Source organism: Phoxinus phoxinus, assembly GCF_949152265.1.
Source record: "Phoxinus phoxinus genome assembly, chromosome: 8".
In the NCBI taxonomy this organism is placed as follows: domain Eukaryota; kingdom Metazoa; phylum Chordata; class Actinopteri; order Cypriniformes; family Leuciscidae; genus Phoxinus; species Phoxinus phoxinus.
The window spans coordinates 4,968,310-4,995,547 of NC_136883.1; the positions used below are offsets into that span (position 1 = coordinate 4,968,310).

The following is a 27,238-nucleotide window of genomic DNA, read 5'->3' on the forward strand; positions in this document are numbered from 1 at the left end:
TGGCTCGCAACAATCATATTTTATTCAACAGTCCACTGACCCAGCTGGACTGAAGTCACACAGTCTCGGTCACATGACTGAATATTTTTTCCATGAGACAACTGGAGAACAGCAAGGATATGCGTATAGGAAAATGCTTAGAGTATTACCGCAACAAAGATTCAAATTAATTGATTTAATTAATTTGCCCCATTATGCTTTTTTGAATACTACCTTTCATGCAGTGTATAATGTGCATGTAATGCATTTGGCAATGTAAAAGGTCTGCAAAGCTTTAAAAATCAAAGTGTACAACAAATAAAGTTACTGTCTCCTAAAGGAAAGAATCTGAACTGCTGAAATGAGTATCAGTAATTCCAGACTCGCTTCCTGTTTCATACCTACGTAAGAATGTAACAAATTTGCATAATGCCAGCATAGGGTCTTCATTGGCGGCCTGCACAAACAAAGTCAACTTTCACTCACCCTCAAACACTGTAGTTGTAGCCGAGGTTTGTGTTGTCAACATGTCGAGAAGACTCTGTGAATACGGTAAAACTGACGCCATCGTTTGTATCACTGTGTATCCAGTGCTGAGGAAGCCTCCAGAGCTGAAATTCAGATATGGCGATAGGTGTTTGGTTTTCGACACATGCTGTAAGCGGTCGACCAATCACAACAGACTAGGCCATCTGACCAATCAGAGCAGAGTAGACCAATCACAACAGACTGGGCCATATGACCAATCAGAGCAGAGTAAACCAATCACAACAGACTGAGCCATCTGACCAATCAGAGCAGAGTAGACCAATCACAACAGACTGGGCCATATGACCAATCAGAGCAGAGTAAACCAATCACAACAGACTGGGCCATATGACCAATCAGAGCAGAGTAGACCAATCACAACAGACTGGACCATCTGACCAATCAGAGCAGACCAATCACAACAGACTGGGCCATCTGACCAATCAGAGCAGAGTAGACCAATCACAACAGACTGGGCCATCTGACCAATCAGAGCAGAGTAAACCAATCACAACAGACTGGGCCATATGACCAATCAGAGCAGAGTAGACCAATCACAACAGACTGGACCATCTGACCAATCAGAGCAGACCAATCACAACAGACTGGGCCATCTGACCAATCAGAGCAGAGTAGACCAATCACAACAGACTGGACCATCTGACCAATCAGAGCAGACCAATCACAACAGACTGGGCCATCTGACCAATCAGAGCAGAGTAAACCAATCACAACAGACTGGGCCATCTGGGGAGAGTAGGCTCTTGGAAAGGAAGGATTTGGAGAGACTGAATCCTCGAACAAGACCATTTGAGAAATTAGGTGATGTACAATACATGTCATGAGAAAATTAAAGTTTTTTTTTTTTTTTTTGCTCTTGGATGTATCTAAGCCTATTGTAGAAGGCGTTATTGTAGTTTTGTCCAATTGTAGTTTTGTCCAAAACAAAATTAGGAACCTTTAAATTTGCATAATAGGGGCACTTTAAAACTTTTAAGTTCTGTTGACATACTATTGATTATTACATCAGGGCACTTTAAAACTTTTAAGTTCTGTTGACATACTATTGATTATTACATCAGTGTTGATCATTAATCGGGTCAGGGGAGAAAACGTATTAACAATAACACTTTCTTGATAACTTTGAAAACTGGATTTGGATTTGTTAATTGAACAGTGGATAAGGATTTTTTTTTTTTTAATTGAGTCATGTTTTATGTGTGTGTTTTTTTAGTAAAGGAAAAATACCTATTGGGGTTTAAATTTGTAATGACATTTAACTGATAGTGTTATGTAAACATTTTTGTCTTTACCAATGTGCTGAAGATCATTTACTTTTTAAAGTTAAACCAACAATATTCTTGTGTGGAGATTGTGGTGAGGTTGTATGTGGCTACAAATTTTACACTGACCACATGAGCAATGATTACACTAACGCCAGTGACAAATAACATCTTGTTGTTTAAATGTGTATGCTAAAGACATTTAGAATGTATGTTTGCTGTTAATTTGATCTAAAATAGGTTGCACTCCATTATGTTGAAATTTTGTTAATAATACATCAATCACATCAATGAAAACTACTGCAGATTGTATAAGTGCTTCTTGATTTGGTTGCACAAAATTCACAGACCACAAAGACAATGCACTTCCCAATTCCTCTAGTGAATTTGTGTGAAGACAGGCTAAAGATTAACCAGCCTCTCCCAGTGGAAGTATGCGAGTATGCCGAGTGATAAATCACCCCGATCCACAGGTCACATCACACTGTCCACTCACAAATCTGCAGCATCGCGGCTTTGCTCGGCAGAAAGAGGAACAGGGACAACAGACACGACAAAAAAAATACATATCAGAGAATTTACCTTCTTGTTTAAGGCACTTTCACTAGTCTGCAGCTGCCTTAGGCTACTGTTCAACACATTCAACACAACCGCTTAATGTATTTGTCAACTTCAGGTCAATGTGCAAGTTAGTCCTTGTATTTTGATTTATGATAATGAGTAATATGATTTAAAAATGTTTTTCTTTTTTTGGTCCCGTTATCTAACATACGCCGTCAGACTGTGTTTTTCCTGCGTCAGGAGCTCCTGTGACGGCGTTTCACGAACACTGATAGCGGTGCACTGATAGCAGGAAATCTGAAGTCGACTCAAGACTAAACACAAAGCGTGGTGGTCATAAAAGCACGCAACATTGAAGGGATAGTTCATCCAAAATGGTTAATTCTGTCCTCATTTACTCACACTTAAAGGGATAGTTCACAAAAAAAATGAATCTTCTATCTTCTAATGAATATCTATCTATGTGACCAGACAGTTGATGGACCCCATTGACTTCTATAGTATCTTATTTTCCTACTATGGAAGTCAATGGGGTCCATCAACTGTCTGGTCACCAACATTCTTCAAAATCTCTTCTTTTGTGTTCCACAGAAGAAAGAAACTCATACAGGTTTGAAACAACTTGAGGGTGAGTAAATGATGACAGAATTTTCATTTTTGGGTGAACTATCCCTTTAAGTCGTTCCAAACTTGTATGATTTTCTTTCATCTGTGGAACACAAAATATATTTCGAGGAATGTTGGAAACCAAACCACATTTGTTATCATTTACTTGGTAATTGTATGGACAAATCCATTTCACAAAACATCTTCTTCCACACACAGCAAACAAAAAGTAATATAGGTTTGAAATGACAATTTTTTGGAAACTATCCCTTTAACTCAATTAACTGACGTGAATGACAGCATATTGACATTTCTCATCTCATGTTATAATTTATAAGCCTTCATATGTATGTATTCCTGTCACATATATATATATATAGTGTTGGGGAAAGGTACATATAAAAGTAATGCATTACAATATTGTTACTCCTGAAAAAGCGACTAATTGCGTTACTTGCTGTTTATGGAAAGTATGTGTTATATTACTTTTGCCTTACTTTTTTTTCTCACCTGGGTTGGGCTTGCTTATTTGTTTTTTTATAATTATATATAATATATTTATTATACAACTATATATTTTGGCAAATGTTTAGGCCCTTTCACCCCAAAAGTGAACTGAGTAAAACTTAGGCTGGAGACAATGAAAATTCACACCAGCTGTGCTGCCATTCTGGATTGCAGAAAAACAGGACACAGGAAAGTTCAACACTCTGGTCGCATCCGAAATCACATATGTCCCTACTATATAATAGGAGAAAAGCAGTATGTGACAAAAGAAGTATGTCCGAATTCACAGTAGCCTACTTAAAAAAAGGTAGACACAAAGGCCCCAGATGACCTACTTCTTCAGGTGAGATTCTGAAGTGTGGATACGATGGACACTTTACTATCCCATGAGGCCACAGGAGAGGATTTTTTCAATGGCAGTAAAGTGATGCAACTGACGCTGGTAGGTCACGTGATAATGACAGCATGGCAGATGTAATATGTCCGAATTATAGATTAAATACATTAAGTATGTTTGTGTAATTTAACGTTGAATTATTAAGGGTTAGTGCAATATAGTTTGCATTTCACTGTTTTTATTAATTTTGAAAGAAAAGTTAGCTCCAATTGGCTCAAAACCATATACATAAGCCAGAGTAGTTTTATGATTCAGTTTTGTGGAGCGATGAAGCAAAAAGGGAACTTTTCGGCCCTATGGATGAAGAAGAAGAATGAAGCATGTGTGGAAGGCAAGATGGATTCATTGAAGTATCAGGAAATCCTAGGAGAAAACGTCATGCCGTCAGCAGTGTTGTGTGTAACGAGTTACGTAATCAGATTACTTTTTCAAGTAACTAGTAAGTAAGTTACTAGTTACTGTATTAATAGTAACTAATATCACTGAACTGGAGGCCCATTGCGCATATGAGGAACGGGCTCAGATTCCTCAGAAACGCCTCCAGAAGCTGGTGTCTGGTTATACATCTCGTTTGCAGAAGGTCATAACAGCAGAAGGGTGTTCTGCGGAGTACTAAAGATGCTTCTCATGAAGGGGTTGAATAATTTTGAGACTGCAGAAGTAATTTTCAGTTGAATTTTGGGAAACCACTTGCAATATTTGTTGTGTTGAGCTATTTCAATTACTTTTGTTGGTTGATTCATTCATTGCAAACAGCTGAAAGCCTGTACATTTTACCAATAACCCTGATTTGCAATGGGGGTTAAATAATTAGGGGCCAAGCACTGAAAGTGCGTTGGCACCTATTGTATCTGTTCCCGTTCCTATTATTAGGGGCCAAGCACTGAAAGTGCGTAGGCACCTATTGTTTCTGTTCCCGTTCCTATAGTATTATTCTTCATTGTTCCGACTGGGAGTCTATGGCAGCCCATAGAACCGCTTGCGGGAAAGTTATGAAATTTGGCACACATATGGAGGACAGTCTGAACTATCACCATAGCAAATTGGGAGTTTCCAAATCAATCCCTCTAGCGCCACCAACTGTCCAAAGTTGCACTCATGTTTATGCTAATAACTTTTGAACCATAAGGGCTAGAAACAAAATTCTTTTTTCCTCTGATTCCTGAGCTCACGACGATTTGAGTGGTTATTCATGACGTCATTTCCCGTCATAACAGTTTTCCCGCCATTTTGAATTTTCCGAAAAAACTACTTTTTCGAACTCCTCCTAGGCCGTTGGTCCGAATTTCACAAAAATTGAACCAGATCATCTCCAGACTATGACGACAAAAAGTTATGGAAATCAAGTTGATTCGAATAACCGTTCTCGAATACCGCGCAAATACATTTTATGTAGCGCTTGCGAAAACAGGCTCAATGCTGTATCTCCACAACGCTTTATCGGATTCAGACCAAATTTGGTACATGTCATCACAAGCATGACCTGAGGCTACATGCAGCGTTTCAGCGCAGCGCCACCTACTGGTCCGGAGATATGAAGAATTTATTTTTTTTGCTTATAACTTCAGAACGGTTTGTTCAAAGTGGTTTAAAAGTGGTCTCGTTAGATTCAGGGCGTCATGCTAAATCGACTGATATCCAATTTTCCCATATCGGCCATTTTGAATTATGTGCTAAAATGCTGTATTTTATGAACGCATGAACGTATCACTACCAAACTCAGTATGGGTCATCAGTACAACGCCCTAAAGGTACTCAAAAGATTATGAGACAGCGTCACCTTTTGGTCAAAAGTTATAATGAAATTTCCAAAAATGCTAATAACTTTTGAATACATTTGCCTATAGTAATCACACTGATCTCAATAGATTCCTTGGGTTATGCTGAAAACATAGATACCAATTTTGCCATAGTCAGTCAAACTTCCTGTCCGCCATCTTTATTTTCTTTTAAAACCTACTTTTTCAAACTCCTCCTAGACCGAACGTCCGATTTTCACCAAAATCGGGTCGTGTCATCTCCAGACCGTGCCGAGTGAAAGTTATGGATTTCGTGTTGATAGGCAAAACCGTTTTCGTATACCACAGCAGCAAAGTTGATGCATGATGCCAAAATGACTATTCAGGCTTTATATCTGCAATGCCTTGACATATTGACATCAAACTTTGTATGTGTCATTGTCACTTCACTCTGACCACATCACATCATTTCGTAAATGCGCCACCTATTGGTCGAAAGTGATAATCATATTTTTAGTTAATGTATGTGATTTTTCAACCATTTTGCCAAAATTTATCTCTAAATGTCTTCAATTGCTCCTTGCTGCAGTGGGTCTCACACTCCCAGCCACTTTGGCATGTCTTGTCGTCTTGTTTGCGCTTGGCCCCGGTGATTGCTGCTTGCAGCTATATTTTCGATTACAACTGTATGAGCCCTCAAGTGCCAAAACTGGTCATCAAAAGGGCTTTGACATTTGACCGCCAAAAAAAAGCAAGCAGCAACTTTGATTATTTATAAATCAAGTACTCACTCAAAGTTCTCATTTAATAGGAAATTTATTTTCACATGTCAGCAAAAACATTGTAGTGTTTAACACAGCTACACCTGATAAGCATAAAACTAATCCAATGCTGTCGGCACAGTAATCTGCTTAAAATGGTGGAAAACCAGCAACATCCCCAAATAAAGGAACTTTCTAAATGTTTTATACAATGTGCATATGACATAAACGTATAGACCATCTACAAATGTATGACAAATGACCACAATATTTCCTTCTGTGAAAAATACATCTATCTGTGAGATAAAATAAATGTTGGACAAAAGAGTATAAAGAGATTTTTACCTCAGAAAAAATAGTTTAAGTAAATGCTTTTTATTACAACAAAATATATCACAAAAGCATTATTAGAATTGCACCAACTCTGTTATAACAGAGTTTCAAAAGCACATCGGGTAAGTGTCCTATATTATGTCATGAGAATCCTTTGACAAACAAGCTCTCTATACAAAATGTACATTATCATATATAAATTTGGCATTCAGTCTTAAAAAGTGATGTTTTACATATATATATCTATGTATAATTTCATTTTTATAATCACCTTGCCCTCCTAACCATAGTTACAGACTGATATTATTCTTTTAAAACTTCTCAGCAAGACTCTGTATCGCATAACCGATCATCAATTCTGGTCCTTATTGGTAAAAGGATGCCGACATTGATTCAGCACAGAAAATACTCAACTACAGCTAGTTTAACCAAAGCATTTTTACATGTAAAACCACATTCGAAGTCCATCGTCTCTGTGGATGTCAGAAAAAGGCAGCTGTTTGGTCTATTTAATTCCATTGGTTAAAACCCTTACAGTCTCTTCGTATTGATATCTGTCCTCAATGGTGCTTTTAAAGCATTTCATCAGGTTTATGAATGCTTATTCCAGTATATACTTGTCTATCAGCATAATCTAGGCTTCTGTTTAAAGGCAGGCCTGCTGCACCTGTGTCAGAAGCTCCCCGAAGCGATCGAACAGGCCCTCTACCCACGTCCTGTTGCCCATGCAAGTCTGGACCGTCTCCTCCTGCCCCAGGTCTTTACCTCGCGACTTCAACAACTGAATCTGGGATATGAGAGAATCACAGTGCATCAGTCTTGTAAACACAAAGATTTTTACATTTTATAAAGAAAACAAAGGTGGTTGTTGGGTCGTAGCAACCAGATTCAAACCCGAATCTCCCATATGAGCGCCACAGCTCAACATGGAGCACATGTGCTAAGCGCTAGGCCAGATGTTCCCAAAGCCCCTTAGAAATAAATATTAATTATTAATTAAATATTAATAATTTAATGACACATTCGCATGTTCATGGTTCTGTGATGTTGGATAAAGGGATAGTTTACCCAAAAATGAAAATTCTGTCATTAATTACTCTCCCTCATGTCGCTCCAAACCCGGAAGACTTTCGTTCATCTTCGAAACAAAAATCTTTTTGATGAAATCTGAGAGCTTTCTGTCCATTGACAGCTACACAACTGACACTTTGACACTTCAAAAAGTTTATAAAGAGATTGTAAAACTAATCCATATGAATTTAGCAGTTTAGTCCAACTTTTCTGAAGAGACTCGATCATTTTATATGATAAACAGATTGACGAGTCTTTTATTCACATTTAAACCGAAGCTCAACCGAACTTGCTTGCCGCGTGAGAACAAACCTCATGGTTCTTGCTGAAGCTCAAAGGTGATGCGTAACACGAGAATGAACCTCATTGGTTCTCGCATGTCAAATGAACATGCCTGAGCTTCCATTTACCACAACTGATGTGTGAGTTGATAAATGTTTATATGTGAATAAAAGCCTAAATTCAATCGTAGCTGTCAATGGAGGGACAGAAAGCTCTCATATTTCATCAAAAATATCTTAATTTGTGTTCTGAAGATGAACGAAAGTCTTACGGGTTTGGAACGACAGGAGGGTGAGTAATTAATGACATAATTTTTGGGTGAACAAACCCTTTAACGGTCACATGACATGCAAGTAAACAGATAAAATGTTTATGATTTTTATTTAGATAATTTATATAATTATTAATTTATATACAGGGCTGCACGTATAGGGCTTGTTTAAATATATTACTGTTGTAAATTACAATCGTCCTATAAAATAAATGTAATATTTTATATTATTTTACACTGCAAGTTACACTACTAACATTTATACTTTAAAGTCGGCGTGAAACTAAAGTTGCGATAGTCTTTTTATTATTTATAGTGGCGTAAATCCGAGTGAAAATTATTTCTAAACAGAAATTTATGATTTTGATTTATGATTAACCTGATTTTGTTCATGGTTAATTGATTGGATGCTTGTGATTTGCTATTGGTCGACCTCATGTGAGTGACAGGTTTCCCCGCCCCCACACCAGTAAATGAGTCATCAGAGATGAGAAGAGATGCCGCTGCAAGAAGGAGGGGAAGTTATTTTGATTAAAGATTACGAGGGCATTTGAATATTTGTACAAAAATGACGTGCAGACTTTAACTTTCACCTGTTCAAATGGTCAAGTTGGAATACTGGTGTAAACTTCTCTCCCAAAATGTTGGAAACTTGTGTCAATGTGCAAATAAAGTGAACCTAGGTGGAGATGGAGTTCACTGAGAACCGAGATGCAACAGACTATAAAGCTTATTTAAATCACAGCCTTTGATTTGATAATTGCACCATGCTATATCACAATTTTATTTCTATTTTTGATGAATTCTGCAGCCAATTTTTTTGTTTGCATTTTACCTTAGATTTAACCAGTCATCAACTCACCCCCCGCAGTTCACCCATTTGAAAACCCTGCACTAGGCCAACGTTCAGGTCTTGTATTGCATAAGCAAAGAGGATAAAACTAAGACACATCAGAGCTGATACTGATATGAACACTGCCAGTCAAAACAAGATTCCTTCAACGATTCCTACAGCTTGTCAGCAAGGACTAATAGATTGGTTATCCTTCCAACAACTCACACAAACAAACACATTGATTCCTCACCTCCTCCATACACATCAGGTATGTGTGGTACTTATAGTGTTGTAGAGAGTGGTATAGAGAAAACCACTTCGTCTTCTGCTGATCCACTGTGTATTCCTGATCGAGTGGGGAAAAACAGAGACATGAAGACTTTAACAGTGCATCGAAAGTGATCTAAAAGCCAGTATGGTATACCTCCTAGTGGTCAAAAAATTTAACTAGTTGTTATCAGGATATTTGGCATTAGCAACACTAGACCTGGAATACTCACCAAGGGAAGTTTGCTGGGGGATTTGGAGGGCTTCATGGTTTTCCTGTTGTAAGCTCTCCCACTTAACCTTACTTTAAAAACGGGAGTCTCGCAGTCCGTTTTCAGCTCGGTGACCACGGACAGCTCAGGAAAGCTGTCTAATGCATTCTGCCAGATAGAATAACATGCAAGAAAAATCATATATCCTAATGTATTATGCAAATACAGTGACTATGTTTACATGCACAGATTTACATTAGTTCTAATCAATTTAATCTGACGTTCCCACTATATATGCATCAAATGTTTTCTGAACAGAATGTCTGTGTGTGTGAAGAGCAGCACTTTCTTTCACCGGCTGTGTCAGAGTCATGATCAAGTCGACTAACTAAAGAATTCAGATATTTGATGAATTTGCCTTTCTATTAGGGATGTTTAAAAGTTGCCGGGTTGTCTAAATGACTAGTCAAATAGTTGGTTTAAAGGAAGCCATGTAGTTTGGCTAGTTTAGGGTCATGCTCACCAGATGCATCCCATCCAAAAAAATATTACAGGAAAGCATCCTTCTCATGTTGCTAACTTTACTTTTGAAATCAGCATTAATTGAAAATACTATATTGTAAATTGATGTTATAAGAAAGTGACATTTGAAGGCCAAGTATGGTAACCCATAATTGGAATTTGTCCTCTGCATATAATTAATAAAATGACAGACAGTGAAAGCGATAGACTTCTGTCTGGTGACGTATGCAGGACTTCTCCAATAGGGATGGGCACATTGATACAGGAGTATACATATTCACAAGATACTTATTTGGTATTGATTCCTTAAAAAAAAAAACATCAATATTAAAATTATATTAATACAAAATGTCAGTTTCTGAAACCATATCAAATGTTTTCAGTACTTTTTTTAATGATTGTCCCAAAACCCACCTGACATATTTAGCTGGCCTGTGTCACATGACTATGAGAAGTGAGCGTGCAGCGAAAAATTAAAGGGTTAGATCAGGATTTTAGACATGAATCTCTATAGCTTCCCCATAAGCAGTGTGGTGCATTGACCATGACTTACCCCCGACAGCGTCCTGTGAGCCGAGCTCCGGTCCAGTTTTGGTCAAGATGAAATTAGTCCGGCAAGTTTGCTGGGGTCACGGCAATAAAGCTTTTTTCTTCTCAAATCAATATGTGTTCAAAAGAGTGATATATTTAAAGCACAAAACCGCTGTCTATGGAGAGGTCAGACCTCGTAATGGCTTAGCACTATTTTCTTCCCCGTCATATCACTGCGCGCTGCCGCTACCTACAGCCAGCTGCGAGCCGCGCACGTGTAACTTTGTTTACAACTCGTAACGAGAAAGATAAAATGTCAGACTACAGCAGCGACGATGACAACATTGACTTCGACACACAGCCAAAAGGTTATCTTTACGAACCTGAATACACAGATGACAAGTTACGCCAGATGGAGTTAGAATATGGAGTTAGTGATATGTGTGAGGAGAAAGCGCCACATCTTTGTTTGTACAGTCCGGATAGTCACAAGTCCGCACCATTTTGTACAAAGCTTGTACAAACTGATCGCTCTTGGTGAGTAGCTATGTTAGCTCGTTCGTGTAGCTGTTCTGAGCACGTAAACACTGCTGTAATTTAAACACTGCCGAACAACTGAAAAAGTGGTGTGCGCCTGCGCAGCTCGCAGCTGGCTGTAGGTAGCGGCAGCGCGCAGTGACATGACGGGGAAGAAAATAGTGCTAAGCCATTACGAGGTCTGACCTCTCCATAGACAGCGGTTTTGTGCTTTAAATATATCACTCTTTTGAACACATATTGATTTGAGAAGAAAAAAGCTTTATTGCCGTGACCCCAGCAAACTTGCCGGACTAATTTCATCTTGACCAAAACTGGACCGGAGCTCGGCTCACAGGACGCTGTCGGGGGTAAGTCATGGTCAATGCACCACACTGCTTATGGGGAAGCTATAGAGATTCATGTCTAAAATCCTGATCTAACCCTTTAATACCATTTTATTAAGAAATCTTTAAGAAAGTGCATGTTCAATGTTGTTGGTATTTTAGTCGAATTTATTCATATTTATGTAGTAATAAATTATATTATTATTATTAATCACAATATTTGTACACCTATAGGTATAAAATGTTTTACTAAATTGTGCTCATATTTGCTTTTGTAATAAATGTATTAATGCAGAGTATGTCATATGACCGACGTAAAATCTTTTTCTTTTCCTAAAAATGAATATTATTTTGAAAAATCACATACCCATTTAAGAACTAATCAGTATCAGTATCGATATTGTTATTATCAGACCCGCAAACTCACAAGAGGTGAAAAAAGTGACATGTTTATTATGAATTAAATCCGTGTAGGAAGTCTGGGGGCATCATCACTTTAAAATCATGATTTTAACAATGCTTTCTGGTGCAAACTGACATGAAAAATTGGTTCACTACTTTAACATATCTAAATTAAATACATTATCAGTATCATTTAGAAGTGTCTGTTTATAATAAAACTGAACCCAAATAAGTGAGCAGAGAAATCGACATAATTATCCTACCTGACGCTGATATTAAAATGGCCAGTCTTCACAGTTTCCGTGATTTGGCTCTATTTATTAATTGTATAATTACATTTTTTCATCGGATATCATCCACATTGAAATGAAATGAAAGCATACAAAAGATTGGTGGGCAAACAGGAGCTCAGGTTGGTCAAAACAAAATGTAGGTCACAAATTTCTTTAACATCCTAGAGACGTCTCATACGAATAGGGATTTATATCGATTCTTCCCTACATTAAATAACGACAACTGAATCAAATCCAAACAAAACTAAAGATACAAAATAAGAAACATTAAAAAATTGAACAATTAGTCCCAGTTTGAAATGTGATTATTACTGTGAGTTGAAGCAGGACTCTGGAAAACGGTGACCCGTGACTCACTTTGAAGACCTGACCCATGCGCAGTTTGGGCAGCAGTCTCCGCCTGTTGTCTGTGATCATGCCATCCACCCTCTTCATGTGAGGCAGCAGCAGCTCGTCTGAATGCAGGACCAGATCAACCACAAAGGTCAGCTTCACCATCTGCCACTTATTAACACTCCTGTTAACAGGAGAACAGACAGAACTTCTCACCGTTCTCTCGCTCAAGCGCGCTCATGACATCCGTGTCCAGGGCGACGCTGATCAGCAGCTCTACGAAGCTCTTAAACGTCTCCTTCATTGTTCTGGTGTTCAGGAAACGGGAAGCGAACGGAACCGGAGGCGTAAACTCTGAAAACGAGAGATGGGATTGGACAAAGCATGAGTGTGGGACAACAGCAACAGACAGATTGATCCCCCATGAGATATTATATTGCAGAAACATGGAAGAGGAAAATATTAGCCAGTACAAACAGAATTATTTTGTTTAAATCACTCTAATTTGAAGGTAGCACTTTCCAATTTAAAAGAAACTTCAACAATTTTTAAAAAATATCTGATAGTATTACACACACACGTACATATATATGGTTGTAACTGATATATTTAGGTTTAGCACTTTTTATTAATACAAGTTGAGTTGAATTTTCTATACATTTCTTCAAATCTGTAAGATTTACACACTTGTGTTAGTACACAAAATAAGTGCTATAAAACTAAAATGACTAAAATATATAAGTAGTGAGGAATACCGTAATTGACTCCAGGCCGTTTAATTATTAGAAAAATAATGCACGCCCGTGTGCATTATTTTTATAATAATTAAACGGCCTGGAGTCAATTATTCCGCTTATACTACAGTTACCACACCTCGAAATATTGTTCAGATGATGTATTTCAAGACGTTTGTAAAGTTTTTCTAATTCCTTGCGCATCTAAACCCATAATCCGTTGCTAATTCCAAAACGTCATTTTAGAGTTAGTAACGGGGGTTTGAGCCGCTGATAGCAGAGTAATGCTGGACACACACTTAACCACTAGAAACATTCTCTGACTGTGAATGCAGCAGATTTTAAACACCACTGTGAACACACACTGAACACGCGTGCATGATCAGTCATAAGTATCAAATTACATTCATAACCGGCCTTACAGTAAGTGTGTCCCCGGCTTTATGCAGTTATTAATGCAGTTATGAGAGAGAGAGAGAGAGAGAAGCATGCGCGTCAATATTATTATTTATTTATTTATTAATTCAATTCGTTTTAATTAATTCGTTCATTATTTTTTTCCTATTAGTGACAGTAGACTAGCCTAATAAATTAAACACAAAGCCCTTTTAACAAGTATAGGCCTATTAATAATTATTTTTGTTATTATCTGCAATAATTATGAAAACCCGTGCAGCAGGACTATCAATTTATTTAAATATTCTGTTTAATTTTCAATTGATTATATATAGGACTACCGGTATATACTTTATTTATTAAAATTACACTGCATGTTTCCATTGATTGTGAAGTTAGACATTGAAAATTGCAGACCAAGCGCATGGGGCTGCATGGTTTTTCTTGTTATGAATTGTATCCTATTTTCCGTTAGTACAGTTGACTACGCGAAGTGATATGAAACTGTAATGCGCTCAAGACCTGCCGGAACTACATTAGCCGTGCGGATCCCTGAATATAATTGAATAAAAATAAAACACACCTTAGAACGTTCGTCAACCAATCAGATTCAAGCATTCAACGGCCCTGTAGTATAATCATTTATATTTAATGGTATTAACGGATATTTTAGATTTTGTAGAAAATGTCACCGAACATATTTTTGCTGTGTTCCCATTGCACAGCTTTATCCAGAAGATGTCCTTAGTGAGTAGTAGTTTTGAGCTCTTCAAAAAAAGTGCATCATTTTTTTCCGAAACAATTGGTTCAATTAAAAGCATGCTTTTCCCATCATTGATGTGCACACATCTAGGCTACAAGGTCAATTTCCTCCAGCTGTCACACGTCTCACCGTCATCCTCACTCACAGCCTCTGGTGAGGAGTCGGAGGGAGAGGTCGTGAACTCCTCTTTCCATTTCTTTCTCTTTTTGGGTGGCGGTTCAGCCTTGGCTTTCGTCTGCTTGGGTCTGGGTTTAGACAGAGCTTTCTGTTGTGATGTTTTCTGCGTGGGAGAGTCCGACACAGTCACTGCAGTGAATCGTTGCGCCAGAAGAGCTTTAGCCTGAGAGCCTCTGGGAAAAACATACATCACAGATAAATTAATTAGTCACTTACGAAGTCTAATATGTACATTATTAATAGCGTAGCTAATGGAATGGTTCTGACCGAGACCGAAATGCGGTTAATTTTATGCTAGCTGGCTGGAATAGAGTAATGTGTGGGATCAGTTTGATGTTGGAGATTTCAAACAAACTGGCAGGAGATTAATGCATTATGGAAAAATATTTGGCTGAGTGGGATTGCACAATAGAGGCCTGTGGCTCAGCTTGACATTTTAGAGAAGAATAGGAAAAACAGGATTGCTAACTCATCTGAGCTATTTTCGTTATGCGATTCATTTATACATTTACATACGGGATACACACAGGATTCTTGTGTTCAAAGACAATTAGGTGAGGCCAAAGTCTCTTTAAAGACGTAATGAAAAAGAAGTAAGTGGACTAATGATCGGAGAAGTCCTGCATATGTCACCAGAGAGAAGTCTGTTGTTTTCACCACAAGATCCAGTTATGACATTTTGAATACACATTACAAGGTCCAAAAAAGTTTAAAATGAAACTAGTGCACAGATTCACAGTAAACATAATTCTAAATGAGCTGAAATCAGGCTAATAGAGAAAGGCAGATACGGCCTGTACCTCATTGAATGCATGGGCTTGCATCGTGGTTTCCTACTGCAAACTCGGACATACTCCCGCTTGTTGACAGTGTCAAGAAATTTGACATGTACTCTCCTGTACATGGACTTCGCATCACCAAAGTACCCCAAATACTGCAAAGAGTATATGACACTGAGTGTTGTTCACTGCATTTTGATATTTACATTCTACGTTGCTACTAGGGGTGTAACGGTTCAAATTACTCACGGTTCGGTTTTATCGCGGTTTTAGGGTCGCGGTTTCGGTATAGTTCAGTATGTGCAATGTTCAGGGAAAAAAAGGACTACTGTCAAATAAAAATAAGAAAATAAGAACAGATAATCAAACTACAAGCAACAGCACAAATCAATACAATAGAGCAAAGATACAAATAAAATAAACATTGCTTTTAAGGTTATTTAGGTATCTAACAGTAATTTTAGTAAACAACATTGCATATAATCTTCACTGTATAAATTAAATAAGGATAAATCATTTTTTAAGTTACAAAAGCTATTCAGTCAATAGCAGGGAGTGATTTTCTTGTCTTTTGTTGATTGATGAGCATTAAAAACCAAGACACCAGCAGGAATACAGAGCTGCACGGATCCAAAATACTGATATGTATTCATATCAGGCTTTCTCCACTGTATGTGTTCACTTAAAGGAACACTCCACTTTTTTTGTAAATAGGCTCATTTTAGCATAACTCCACTAGAGTTAATTGCGACCGCTGGTACGGCAGCAGTTCCTTGATTATTACACAGGAATGAGAGTATAGTTCCTAGCCATATTGGCCTATAAAATCGCAAATTTTCATTTTCTGTCGGTCTTAGTATACGATGTAACTACAGAAGAGTCAAGTTTTAAATAGGAAAAATATCGAAACTCTTTGGTCATTTTTTTGAGAGAGATGCTAACAGTCTAATCCAGGGGTAGGGAACGTCGGTCCTGGAGAGCCATAGCCCTGCAGAGTTTAGCTCCAACCCTGATAAAAACTCACCTGATTGTAGCCTTAATGATCCTAAAGACATTGATTAGCTTGTTCAGGTGTGTTTGATTAGGGTTGGAACTAAACTCTGCAGGGCTATGGCTCTCCAGGACCGATGTTCCCTACCCCTGGTCTAATCAGATTCAATTATCTATGCTAAGCTATGCTAAAAGTGCTACCGCCAGACCCGGAGATCGGCTAAATGGATTAGAAAACGGTAAAACTTAACTGTTCAACTCTAGGGGAGTTGGAAAATGAGCCTATTTCCCAAAAAAGTGGAGTGTTCCTTTAAGACATAACCTACTATGTTTTCTAAGATACTCGACAAGACGGTCATGTTGACAATTTTTGTGTGAATTTGTCCACTTAAGCACAAGACTTGAAAGAGAACTCCATATTTGCTTGTTGTCTGAGAAGCGGCTTTCCGCGTGCGTGCTTCAGACGAGTGCACTTGAATGTTTAAATTGGGCAAGGCTTAAATTCGTTTATTTTAAACACAGATAACGAAGTGTGTTGTTCAGATCTCGCCTGTACTCACGCGCTATCAACACCCGGGTGATGGCGGTGAAAATGACTTTGGCACTCGCATTGAACAAAGACTAGGCGGAGACAGAAAGCACATCCATCAACAGAAACATTAGCCTAACATTTTTTTTTTAAATGAAAAACCGAACCGAACAGTTACACCCCTAGTTACACATACATATATTGTTTTGTATTGACACTTACACTGTTGGTGGCAAAGAACACTCGTTTCCCGTCCCTGAGCTCAGGCACAAACTTCTGCAGCAGGGCTTTCTGGACCTTCCAGATGGCTGGTGGTTCAACCCCAGCAATCATTGTGATCTACACCCAAAACACACATCAAAGGCTTACAGAGACAAAGCGTTTGATGAAACGCAGTCAAGCAGTCTGCGCAATGCCTCATATATTTGACAGGAGGTTGGTGAAAACATCACAAACTGCTCAGCAACAGATACGTCACATAATGTCATTTTAACAATTTAGAGTCAACATGAAACGGCATTAACAACCCATTTTACTTCAATAATATTAATTATTTTGGAAGCAAATAGCATATTCAATGAAGGGCGATTGTTCCATTAGTTCAGTTGGTTCAAGTTAACATTGTTGACATACTGTGTCTTTGCATTGTTTGCAGTATTTGTATTTTTTGCATATTTGTAATATCTATATTATTTGCTGCAGTTGTATATTGGTAAATGTTCTGTGCCATACATGTAAACTACCATGCTCTCTTTGGCTGTGTCCGAAATTGTAACCTATACCCTTAAATAGAGCACTATTTGAGGGGACAGCCATTTGTAGTGGTGTCCGAAACCATAGTGGACGTTATCGAGTGCACTCATTCAATCCCACAATCAACCGCAATAACGAGTGTACAACTGCTGTGCGCTCAACGGCTAGGGAATACCCATAGCGCACTGTGAGAGTCCTGCGCCAAATTAATTCACACGCCTGACTAGAAGATGGCGCCGCAGCTGAATCAACTATCCATCCATTAATTTTACACACCGCTGGTGGGGTACAGGGTACTATCGTACCTTGATTATTAAATTGTTTAATTAAGGTTTTAAAAAGATCAAGATACATCTTTTCATTTTACTACTGGAGCAGCCAGTTTTCTAAGTTTCAAATGATTATTAAACAGCAAGGAGAAAGTATGCAAATCAGCAGCCCTTCCAGTGTCTGAATTCCCTCACTCACTCCTTCAAGTGGACTATATTAGTGGAGTAATGTAGGGAATAGTGAATGATGGTATAGCGATTTTAAACACAGCCTTTGAGTTCTACTCTTGCTAATTGAATCCAGCTGATTATCCCCAATTGGTCATCTAAAAAGAAAAGGGTGAATGTTTGTTGTAATGTGACGCAATGTGCTGAAATCTCTGCTTGTGCTTGTCTAACTTTTTATTCACTTAAACCTTTTTGCTTCATGCAGTTTATAAAATAAAATATTTGTGCTAGATTTTCTCAGTCTGGACTGAATTCAGTGTGCGGTTAGCTTTTTTGTTTGTTCAGAATAATTTGTGCACAATAAGACCAGTAACATGTAAGTGTTGATTTCATGCTGACTTCTATAAATAAATGGCACAAAAAGCACATCTCAGCATACCTCCATCCTTTCAATGTCCTCATTCCTAACCACAAACTCATCGCGCTCCCGGTACATGCCCTCCCCTCCACTATCTGACAGCTCCTCGTCCATCAGACCCTCGATAGCAACTGCGGTCAGTTGAACAGCTAACTTGTCTGGAGGCACATCCTTCACCAGCTCCTCTGCAGACATCTTCTGTACAGCCTTCGGTTGCTCCTGTGGCTTGGCAACTATAGGCTGTGTGCTGGAGGCCTGAAGCTGCTTAGTATTATCACCTAAATATAGGTTGTGTTGAAACAGGAGATTAACTAGGGTTGTCATAATACCTAAATTCCAGTATCTCAATAATAATTATTAATTTACAAAATAGAATAATACAGCAACATGCTTTACCTTTACATATAGTCCTTGAAGCTATCCTAAATATTATATTATAATATAATGACCTGGGCACATAATGCAATATTAAATATTAAAGAAAATGTCTTCAGAAAGGGAGCTTCCATACCCAACTTCTGCTTTTTTTCTGAGGGCTCATCTAAAGATGAAAGCGCAGAAGTGATGCTCTTTTGCAGGTCCTGGTTTTTCCCCACTGAATCATCTTCGTCAGAGGAAAAGGATGGCAGTGTTTCCAGGTTCCTCTGGAGCTCTTCATCAAGTCGCTTTGTAGAAATGACACTATGAGGGTCTGGAGACATCAATGGGGTTGAAGGAAGGGGAGGTTTAAAAGGAATAAGTAATGGATTAGGAGGCCTCTTGGAGGACGAAGGCTTTCTGGAGCGACTGGGTGACCGTGTTGGTGGAGATGATAGGTTTTGTCTGGATCCGGATTTAAGGAAGTCCATGAAGGAGCCCAAGAATCCAGTTTTAACCTCTGGCTGTTTTTCTTCAACCTCTCTTAACTTCTGACGCATCCTCTCCTGCTGTTGGAAGCTATCATGGGAAATCTCTAAGGTGGAAGTTGAACTTGCCTCACTGGCACGTGAATTCTGGCGCTTAACTTGTGTGCTTTTCTTCTGAGATTTGGGTTGACCATTTTCATCTTCAACGGATTGCTTAGATGAACCCTTCGATCTGGATCGTTTTTTTGGAAGGACATCAGTAGGATGCTCAATAAGACTGTCATCGCTTTTAAGGCCTTTCGATCCCTTCAGCTGGCTTATATTATTATTTGACACATTTTCAATATTCAGATGTCCTGACTGACTTCGTTCCTGGCCAGCCAACTGAAAGTCAGAGGAGGTTGTATTACTAATAGCAAGTCCATTAGCATTCAAAGCAGATCCATTGCCAGAGTTAACAAAATGTCCTTTGGGTAACACATCATTCTTCTCATGAGCGTTTGCTACCTTGTCAGATATTTCTTGTGCAGAGTTGTTTCTAACCCCTGGTTGGTTATGAGAGTTTGAGAGCGTAAACACTTGGTGTCCCTCCGTTTCTTCTTTGGAGTATGTCGCTTGAGCACCAATTATAGTCATCGCTTGTGAGTTAGCGATTATCATTTGCTGAGATGGGAAACTATTTAGTCTGTTCTCAGAGGACTGAAAATTGCACTTGGAATCTATAGAGTTGGCTACCGATGACATGTCGCCATCAGATGATGTGGATTTGACAAAATCCTGTGGTGTGACGCCACAGGCGGCTGCCGTAGCAGCAAGAATGTCATCGACATTTGAGAGGATGTTCCTTTCATCTGCCAATAGCATGGAGTCAGGAAAGCATACAGAACTGAGAGTAAAGTTCTGCTTTGTGTCATGAGGATTTGAATGATTGAAGTTGTCTTTTTGTGTTGGGTCCTGTTTAGTGGACTCTGCCGAGTTGGGCACTTGGTGAGAGACAATTTGCTGGTTGTGACGCCCATTTACGGTCAAATTAACAGTGTCGCTGTTCATTTGGAGATATTGGACTGGTACGGACTGCATGTACATAGTCTGCTTGGGCTGATTCTGGCCTGAGGTGAGCACAGGCTGCTGCAAAACAATCATGTGAGAAGGATCGAGTAGCACTTGGGCACTGGGAACCCGGATGAACTGTGTTTGGTCCTCAGACAGCTGTCTGGGATCGCTCGGTTGAACTCGGATAATCTGACCCTGATGATTCTGCTGCTGAGATATGGACCCTTTCAGTACTAAAGTATGCTGTTTCAGCTGGTCGGCACTCAAGGGTGCATGGGTGGAGTGCATCAACAAAGGGTTACTCTTGGGGTCGGAGGGAGTATTGGCACTAGTAGCGAGCTCCTTTGTGGTTTCCAAATGTGTAAGGATCTGCTCCTCAGATCGGGAGTTACTGCGAATGACACTTTGGGTGTTATGCCTGTCTTCCATCTTTGAAACTACATAAACGTCATTTTTTGTGCTGTTCAGTGCTCCGATTTCAGTGGCTGAAAGGGTATGGGGAGAGGTCTCCATAGATCCTTTCTGTAATGCCTGCACATCCTCGAGAGGAAGCTCTCCAGAGCTCTCTTTTGAGGAAAGAAAGATTCGTTCATCTTGCTGACGGGATTTTAACTCAACTGAGGACTGGTCAGTTGGCAAGGCTTGGGTGTGGGTGGCAGGAGAGGAGGTTGATGACTGGACAGATACCAAGTACTTCTGCTGTAACAGGGCACTGTCTGTCTTGCTAACAGGGGAAGACTGCATTAGGATGTAGTCCGTGCCTGGGTTAGCGGATGATAAGCTTCGGGCACGACTGGGTGAGAAAGAAGAGACAGAGGATAGGGACTGACTTGACACATAGTTCTGTGAAGGTATGCTAGCAGATGTTGGCCCCTGGGTATAGAAACTAATGGTTGGCAGGCCCTGAGAGTGGCTGGAAGAATAGTTTTGAGAAGGACTTCCCATGCAAAGAGTTTGCACTGGTGTCTCATACCCATCCCTGTTTCCCACATGTGGCAATTCCTGCTGCTGACTGGAGGAATAAACAAGAGATTGGCTCACAGATGTATCAGCTTCAGATTGGCTAGTGTATGACAAGAGAGTCTTGTAAATGGAAGGAAGCTTCTCAGACAAACTAGATGAGAAGGCCTGTGTTTGGCTCAGGTTGCTCGACAGGCTTTGAGATGTGATGTAAGCATGCGAGGCACTAACGGACACCAGGCTTGAAAGCTGCGTGGATGTGTATGGTTGCGATTGGCTGGCGATCACTGAACTTTGTTTCTGGGCTGAGGAAGAGTAGCTCGGCGGCTGCAGGCCTGGAGAGCTTGTCTGGGCTTGAGTGTCTGTGTTCTCACTGGGATGTTGAGCTATTTTGGAAGAACCATCTTTAAGCTTTACTCCAGATGTGCTGGAAAACCCAGGGGAGGGGACAGAAGAAGTGTAGCCCTGAGTTTGCTGCAGCGCTGTATTAGAAGATGTCTGTTGTGCAGTGCCGTTTAGGGGTGAAGGATCACCCGCAGGACTGCAGGGTACGGGTGTGTGCGGGGAAAGGTCCTGTTGATATGAAATGTCATCCTCGTCATGCAGGTAACCCTGTAGGGAGTGCTGAGTACTGCTAGCCAGCTGCTCCTGGACTGGCTGGGTGTTAGAAGGCCGCTGATGGTGCTTGATCACACTACATTCACGTTGAAGTGCTCGTTCGATGGAGCCTGAGAAAACCGGGCCACCGTAAGGCTGAGGGGCCTGCTGGGAACTGCCCAAAGATGTGGACAGCAGACTGAACTGAGGCTGAAGGAGGTGTGGGGCTGACTCTTGTGCTGAGCGATACGTGGAGGACTGGGGTGGCAAGCCAACCCCTAGAGACGTACCACCAAAAGCAAGTGAAGTTGGCACAGTGTTCTGGGAGGATTTGAACTGGAGCAGAGGGTCATTAGGGGATAGCAGACCATTCGAAGAGATGAAAGTGCTGTCCTGAACAGCAAGTGCTGATGTAGTGGTGAAATTTCTTGTAGGAAAGGCACTAGGGTGCTGGTAGGAGGAGAGCGCAGAAGGTGTTGGGAACGTTCCTGATGGATGCAGGGCTCCGGTGAGAAACAGTTCTGTTGAAGTGTTTGCACCTGTAGCAGAAAAAATTTAAGTTTGATTAACTGCAGGCAGTATTTAAATGACACGTCATCTCTAAACTAATTTCATTTTGCACTAAAATACCCCTTTGGTCTGTAACAACAACACTTTAAGGTGGTCATACAATATAATTGAAGGATGGGACAGTGCAAAAAAGACAAAAAAGTTGCAGCCTATGCGAGAGTACAGCAATGCGCCATTGATTTCACATGCTAAAAGGGAATTTACAAAATTCAAAAAGTCAAAAAGAAAGTTTGGTGGTAAATGGTCATGAACAACTAAATTATGACCTTATACATAGATCTAAGGAGAAATAACATTTGATTTCATTTTAATAAAAAGAAAACACAATGATATGACCCCTACTATTGCCCTAATGACCCATTAAGGATGACTGGTAAAAAGGAAGATGGTGCAGCCAAACCTTCAGTGGTCCCTCTAAAACAGAGACCTAATGCATATTTACCGGTTTGCCAGGAAGGGCTTCTAAATGGAGGGAGAAGAGTAGAGCCAGCAGGTCCAGCCTGAAGGCCTCGGGATTCAATAGCGGAGAGGAAGTTCATGACTGATGATTCAGTAGTGTTGCTGCTGGCTGTGCTGTGCTGATTTGAGTCAAACACTCCTAAAAGAGATACCATACACAGATAACAGGCTGTCAGTGACTCAAAGGGGGGACTATATTTCGTTACAGCCTGAACCGTTTGCTCACCTGTGGGGTGGTGGGTGGTGGTAAACGTAGGCTGGTGACTAGAGGCAAAGCTCTGCCGTTGGAGGATCTCAGAGTCCAATTGTGTAGAGCCATAACTTGAACTATTAAAGTAAAAATGTCACTTTTAGACGGTACATAAAAAAAAACTGACCACAACCTTTCACTGAGCTCAGACAAAGATCTTTAATCTTCACATAAGACAGGCACATTTGTATATAGTCTCTTCACACGCAACCTATTTTTGAGGTTCTGTACACGTCACACACAAACCAAACTCTTTACAAAAACAAACTATTTTAAACATAATAGCAGATATCACATGTTCTCTGTGAAGCAGCCTAGTTTAGTTTGGGTAGTTTTATAGTCTGCATATTTAAAATTTATTATAAAAGTTTTCCGTCATAAATAAATAGCCATACTTCACAGCAAATGAGACAAAAAAAAGTCACAACCTACAAAGACTATAGAGTATGGACAGAGAAAACACATGGAAACTATTTTACTTGGTTTGTTTGGTATGATTGTAGCAAAGCCACATCTCTTGCTAAATAGAGGCAAGTCTGTCTATATAATATATTTTGCCAAATAAACATCTGCATAAGTAAATGTCACAGCTGGCAAGATTCATTTTTGAGTTTGTTTCCTAGCTGTTTTTGATGACTTCAGTGTGGATGTGTACAGACATTACACAAACTAACAGAGTGGATATCCATCAGCTAGTTCTAGTCAGTTAAATTATATATTTCAGTTAATAGTAGTCGGAAAACTGAAGTGGCAACACATAGCTGGAGAATCAGAAAAATAAACAAGACTTTAGTGTCCATGACTGGTGTCTTACACTCAGATGTTTAATTATTGAAAGAGACAGTTGATCATTTTAATGAATGTGAATCCAAACTACTACTACTGAACAGACTTCAGCTAACACCAAGGATTTTGTTTGCCACCACTCTAATATGCACAGGTAGCCTAATATTTATCTGGAGGTTAATAATATATATTTATTTATCCCTTCTCAATTCATAATTTCTTATGATAAAACACTAAATCTTGTTCTTTTTTACCCGTCATAAAATTAACGTCACTGATTTCTGATGTATGGTGTCAATGTAAATTTCTACAGCATTCAAAAACATAAGTTAGAAGATGGGAACTTCTGATTTTTGAGTTAACAGAGCTGCACGGGCAATTATTTGCATGCTAGGACCGTGTAATAAACTAACTGTCCCTGTTTCTGACTGCCAAACCACCTGGTGCTTTTATTTATGACAAGATAACATGCACTATTAGACAAGAAGGATAGTATATCATGAGGAGCAGCTTTATAAATGCATTCCTAATGCATTATAACACAGCTAATAAGTTATCATAATTATCATAGTTATAAATAATACACTAAGGCCCAGTTTCACAGACAGGGCTTAGATTAAGCCAGGATTAGGCCTTAGCTTAATTAGGCTAGGGCATTTAAGTAGCTTTTAGAAATGTTCCTTAGAAAAAAAACATTACTGGTGTACAGACAAAACAATAGAATAGCAGTGACATATTTTCAGTTAAAACAGCCCAAAAATGCATTTTAGTCTGGGACTAGGCTTAAGCCTTGTCTGTGAAACCGGGGGAAACGTTTATATGTTTTAATGTATCCAAGTTGATGTGTTAGAAACATTTAGGTATGGAAAAAACAGTAGATGACAATGTTGGTTTACAATTCAGTAAGACACTTCATGAGAATTTTCTAAATAAACTCACTAATTCTAAGTGGGTCCGTTATAATGTTTTCTTGATGTTTGCTACCTGTCCACAGTCAGCGTCTCAAAATCTAGGTTTTGTTTTTGCACTTAAATTAATTTTACAGAGCTTGCTTTACATTAAATAAATGACTTGAAAACTAGATCTGACATCGCTGCCTGATAAACAGAAGCAATATATGCATATAAACATGATGCATTGGCGCCATACATGTGTAAGTTTTAAGATAATTAATGACAAACTGACCTAAATAAGATACTTTTGTGTAAAGTTGCAGACACGTGGCCCTTCTGCAACATTGATCGATCAATTGTTTACAAACCTCTGCATGTCTGCACACACAGTGACTGCAGTGTACACGTTTATATACGAGAGAACAAGCTGACACAGTTCTTAACCTGCACTTTCTGATCATTCATGCACAAAAACATAATGCATAATAACGGTGTGAGTGCAGTGCGGATTGAAAGGTGATCAGTGATTTGAGCACATTCATGATTTACAAAAATAATCACGCTGTATTACTGCGCGAGTGCCTAAAGCTATAAACGCATTAGCTACATTAAAACTGCCTTTATTTATGTCTTGACACTTTTACATGTGTGTTTGTTTCGCTAGGCCTTCCATCACCGGAGTTTTCTTCGGGAAGCGACCCGCCCTCTCGTACCTGGGTTTGTAGGCCCAGCCCGCGCTCTGAGCCGCCGCGCTGACCGGCTCTGTGAAGCTGGAGCTCGGGTAATTCCTCTCCATCATCCGCCTTGGATCGGGAATGACGCGCGTCCCCCGATACAGCTACACATTCAACCAAGCGTGACAAAATCACATATTCCTCCAAACGTTGCTGGCCCCGCGGTGATCCGAGCGCTGGTCCCGGGGGTCGGACGGCTGATTTGTGCGGTGGATTAATAAGCGCAGGGTGAGAATCACTGCTCGTGGCCCCCGAACACAATCACACAGAGCCAGAAGCGCTGCTGCATCGAGTCCCCATATTGATGTTTTTCTCCCAAACATTCACTTCCGAGTTCCGACAAACTTTAGATGGAAGTTTTTTTGCTTTTCTCCCCCCCTCTCTCTCTCTCTCTCTCTCTCTCTCTCTCTCTCTCTCTCTCTCTCTCTCTCTCTCTCCACACACACACACACACGCGCGCGCGCGCAGCGTGTATGACTAGACTTGTATTGTTGCTCAAATTAATATAAACTGTGTGCGGTCTTTAACTATTCTAACATTTAAATTAATAATTTGATGCAATGCACTTACTGTGTGTGTACACATATTTTTACATTGTTCTTATTGTTTTTAAAGCCTGCATTTAATTACAGCTGTAATTAATTTATGTTATTACATTACACTGTTGACCCTTCCCTTACACTTTAACCCACCCTTAAACATAACCATCAAATCTGTCCTAACCGTATTAAACTGTTTCGCAATACATTGTGAACACAATAAGTAGGCTACATTGTACCAGATTTTTTTTTTCTGTAAGTACGGAGTACTAAATAGACACCTAATAAAAAGTTTGACCTTAATTATTATACCTTCTCCCTGTTAATAACTTTACATACACCTTGTCATCAGGAGCAGTCGTCAATATAATTGTATAGGACGTTCCCTACTTTTCCCAATCGTTCTTATACGTTTATTTATCATTTGGCCCATGTATTAACTTTGTTATTCTTCTGAGGATATTTAGAGAGCGGTGTACCTCAACATGTTTGTGTTCACACTCAGTGGCCCCAGTGACGTCTTAATGCCACTGCATTTAAATATCAAATGATTTTTGTTGTTTGTCTTAGAACCAACTTTTTTTAAAGACCGTTTCTTTCAAGTTCAGACAAGTGTGTTAGTACAGTGGTTCTCAAGCTGTGGTTTGTGAAGAATGCCAAGTGGTTTGGCTGATTTAAAGAGATAATTCACCCAAAAAATGTAATTCTTTCATTTCGTAAAACTAATCCATATGATATAGCTAACTTAGCTAATCCTATAGCTAACTTTGAGCAGTTTTGTCCAAAGTCCAATTCTCGTGTTACGCAGCACGTTTGAGCTTCTGCAAAAACCAATGAGGTTTGTTCTTGTGCGTCATGCAGGTTCAGATGAGCTTCTGTTTGTGTTCCCTGATCAATGTTTATATGAGAATAAAAGCCTAAATTCAATCCGTTCATCATATAAAGCGATCGAGTCTTTTCAGAAAATTTAGACTAGACCACTCAATTCATATGGATTAGT

At 39.4% G+C, this 27,238-nt stretch overlaps 1 protein-coding gene across 1 annotated transcript; it reads right to left on the minus strand.

The window, feature by feature from the left end:
• Window positions 1-6,397: 6,397 nt before the first annotated feature.
• Window positions 6,398-26,126, minus strand: qser1 (glutamine and serine rich 1). The gene is made up of 13 exons (XM_079621717.1): window positions 25,679-26,126; window positions 23,263-23,363; window positions 23,020-23,175; window positions 19,064-22,546; window positions 18,574-18,830; window positions 17,167-17,283; window positions 15,447-15,580; window positions 14,599-14,819; window positions 12,793-12,930; window positions 12,601-12,698; window positions 9,654-9,800; window positions 9,404-9,499; window positions 6,398-7,481 (listed from the first exon to the last, which is right to left on the minus strand). The coding sequence occupies exons 1-13, from the start codon at window positions 25,762-25,764 to the stop codon at window positions 7,341-7,343; spliced, it is 5,175 nt and encodes a 1,724-aa protein (XP_079477843.1). The 5' UTR covers window positions 25,765-26,126; the 3' UTR covers window positions 6,398-7,340.
• Between the last annotated feature and the right edge of the window lie 1,112 nt (window positions 26,127-27,238).

Coding starts and splice junctions, on each gene's coding strand:
- qser1 (XM_079621717.1), bottom strand. CDS start 25,764: ATGATGGAGAGGAATTACCCGAGCTCCAGCTTCACAGAGCCGGTCAGC. Junction 14,820..15,446: donor AAGCCCATGCATTCAATGAG/GTACAGGCCGTA, acceptor TGTTTTTCCCAG/AGGCTCTCAGGCTAAAGCTC. Junction 12,931..14,598: donor GGCTGTGAGTGAGGATGACG/GTGAGACGTGTG, acceptor TCTCGTTTTCAG/AGTTTACGCCTCCGGTTCCG.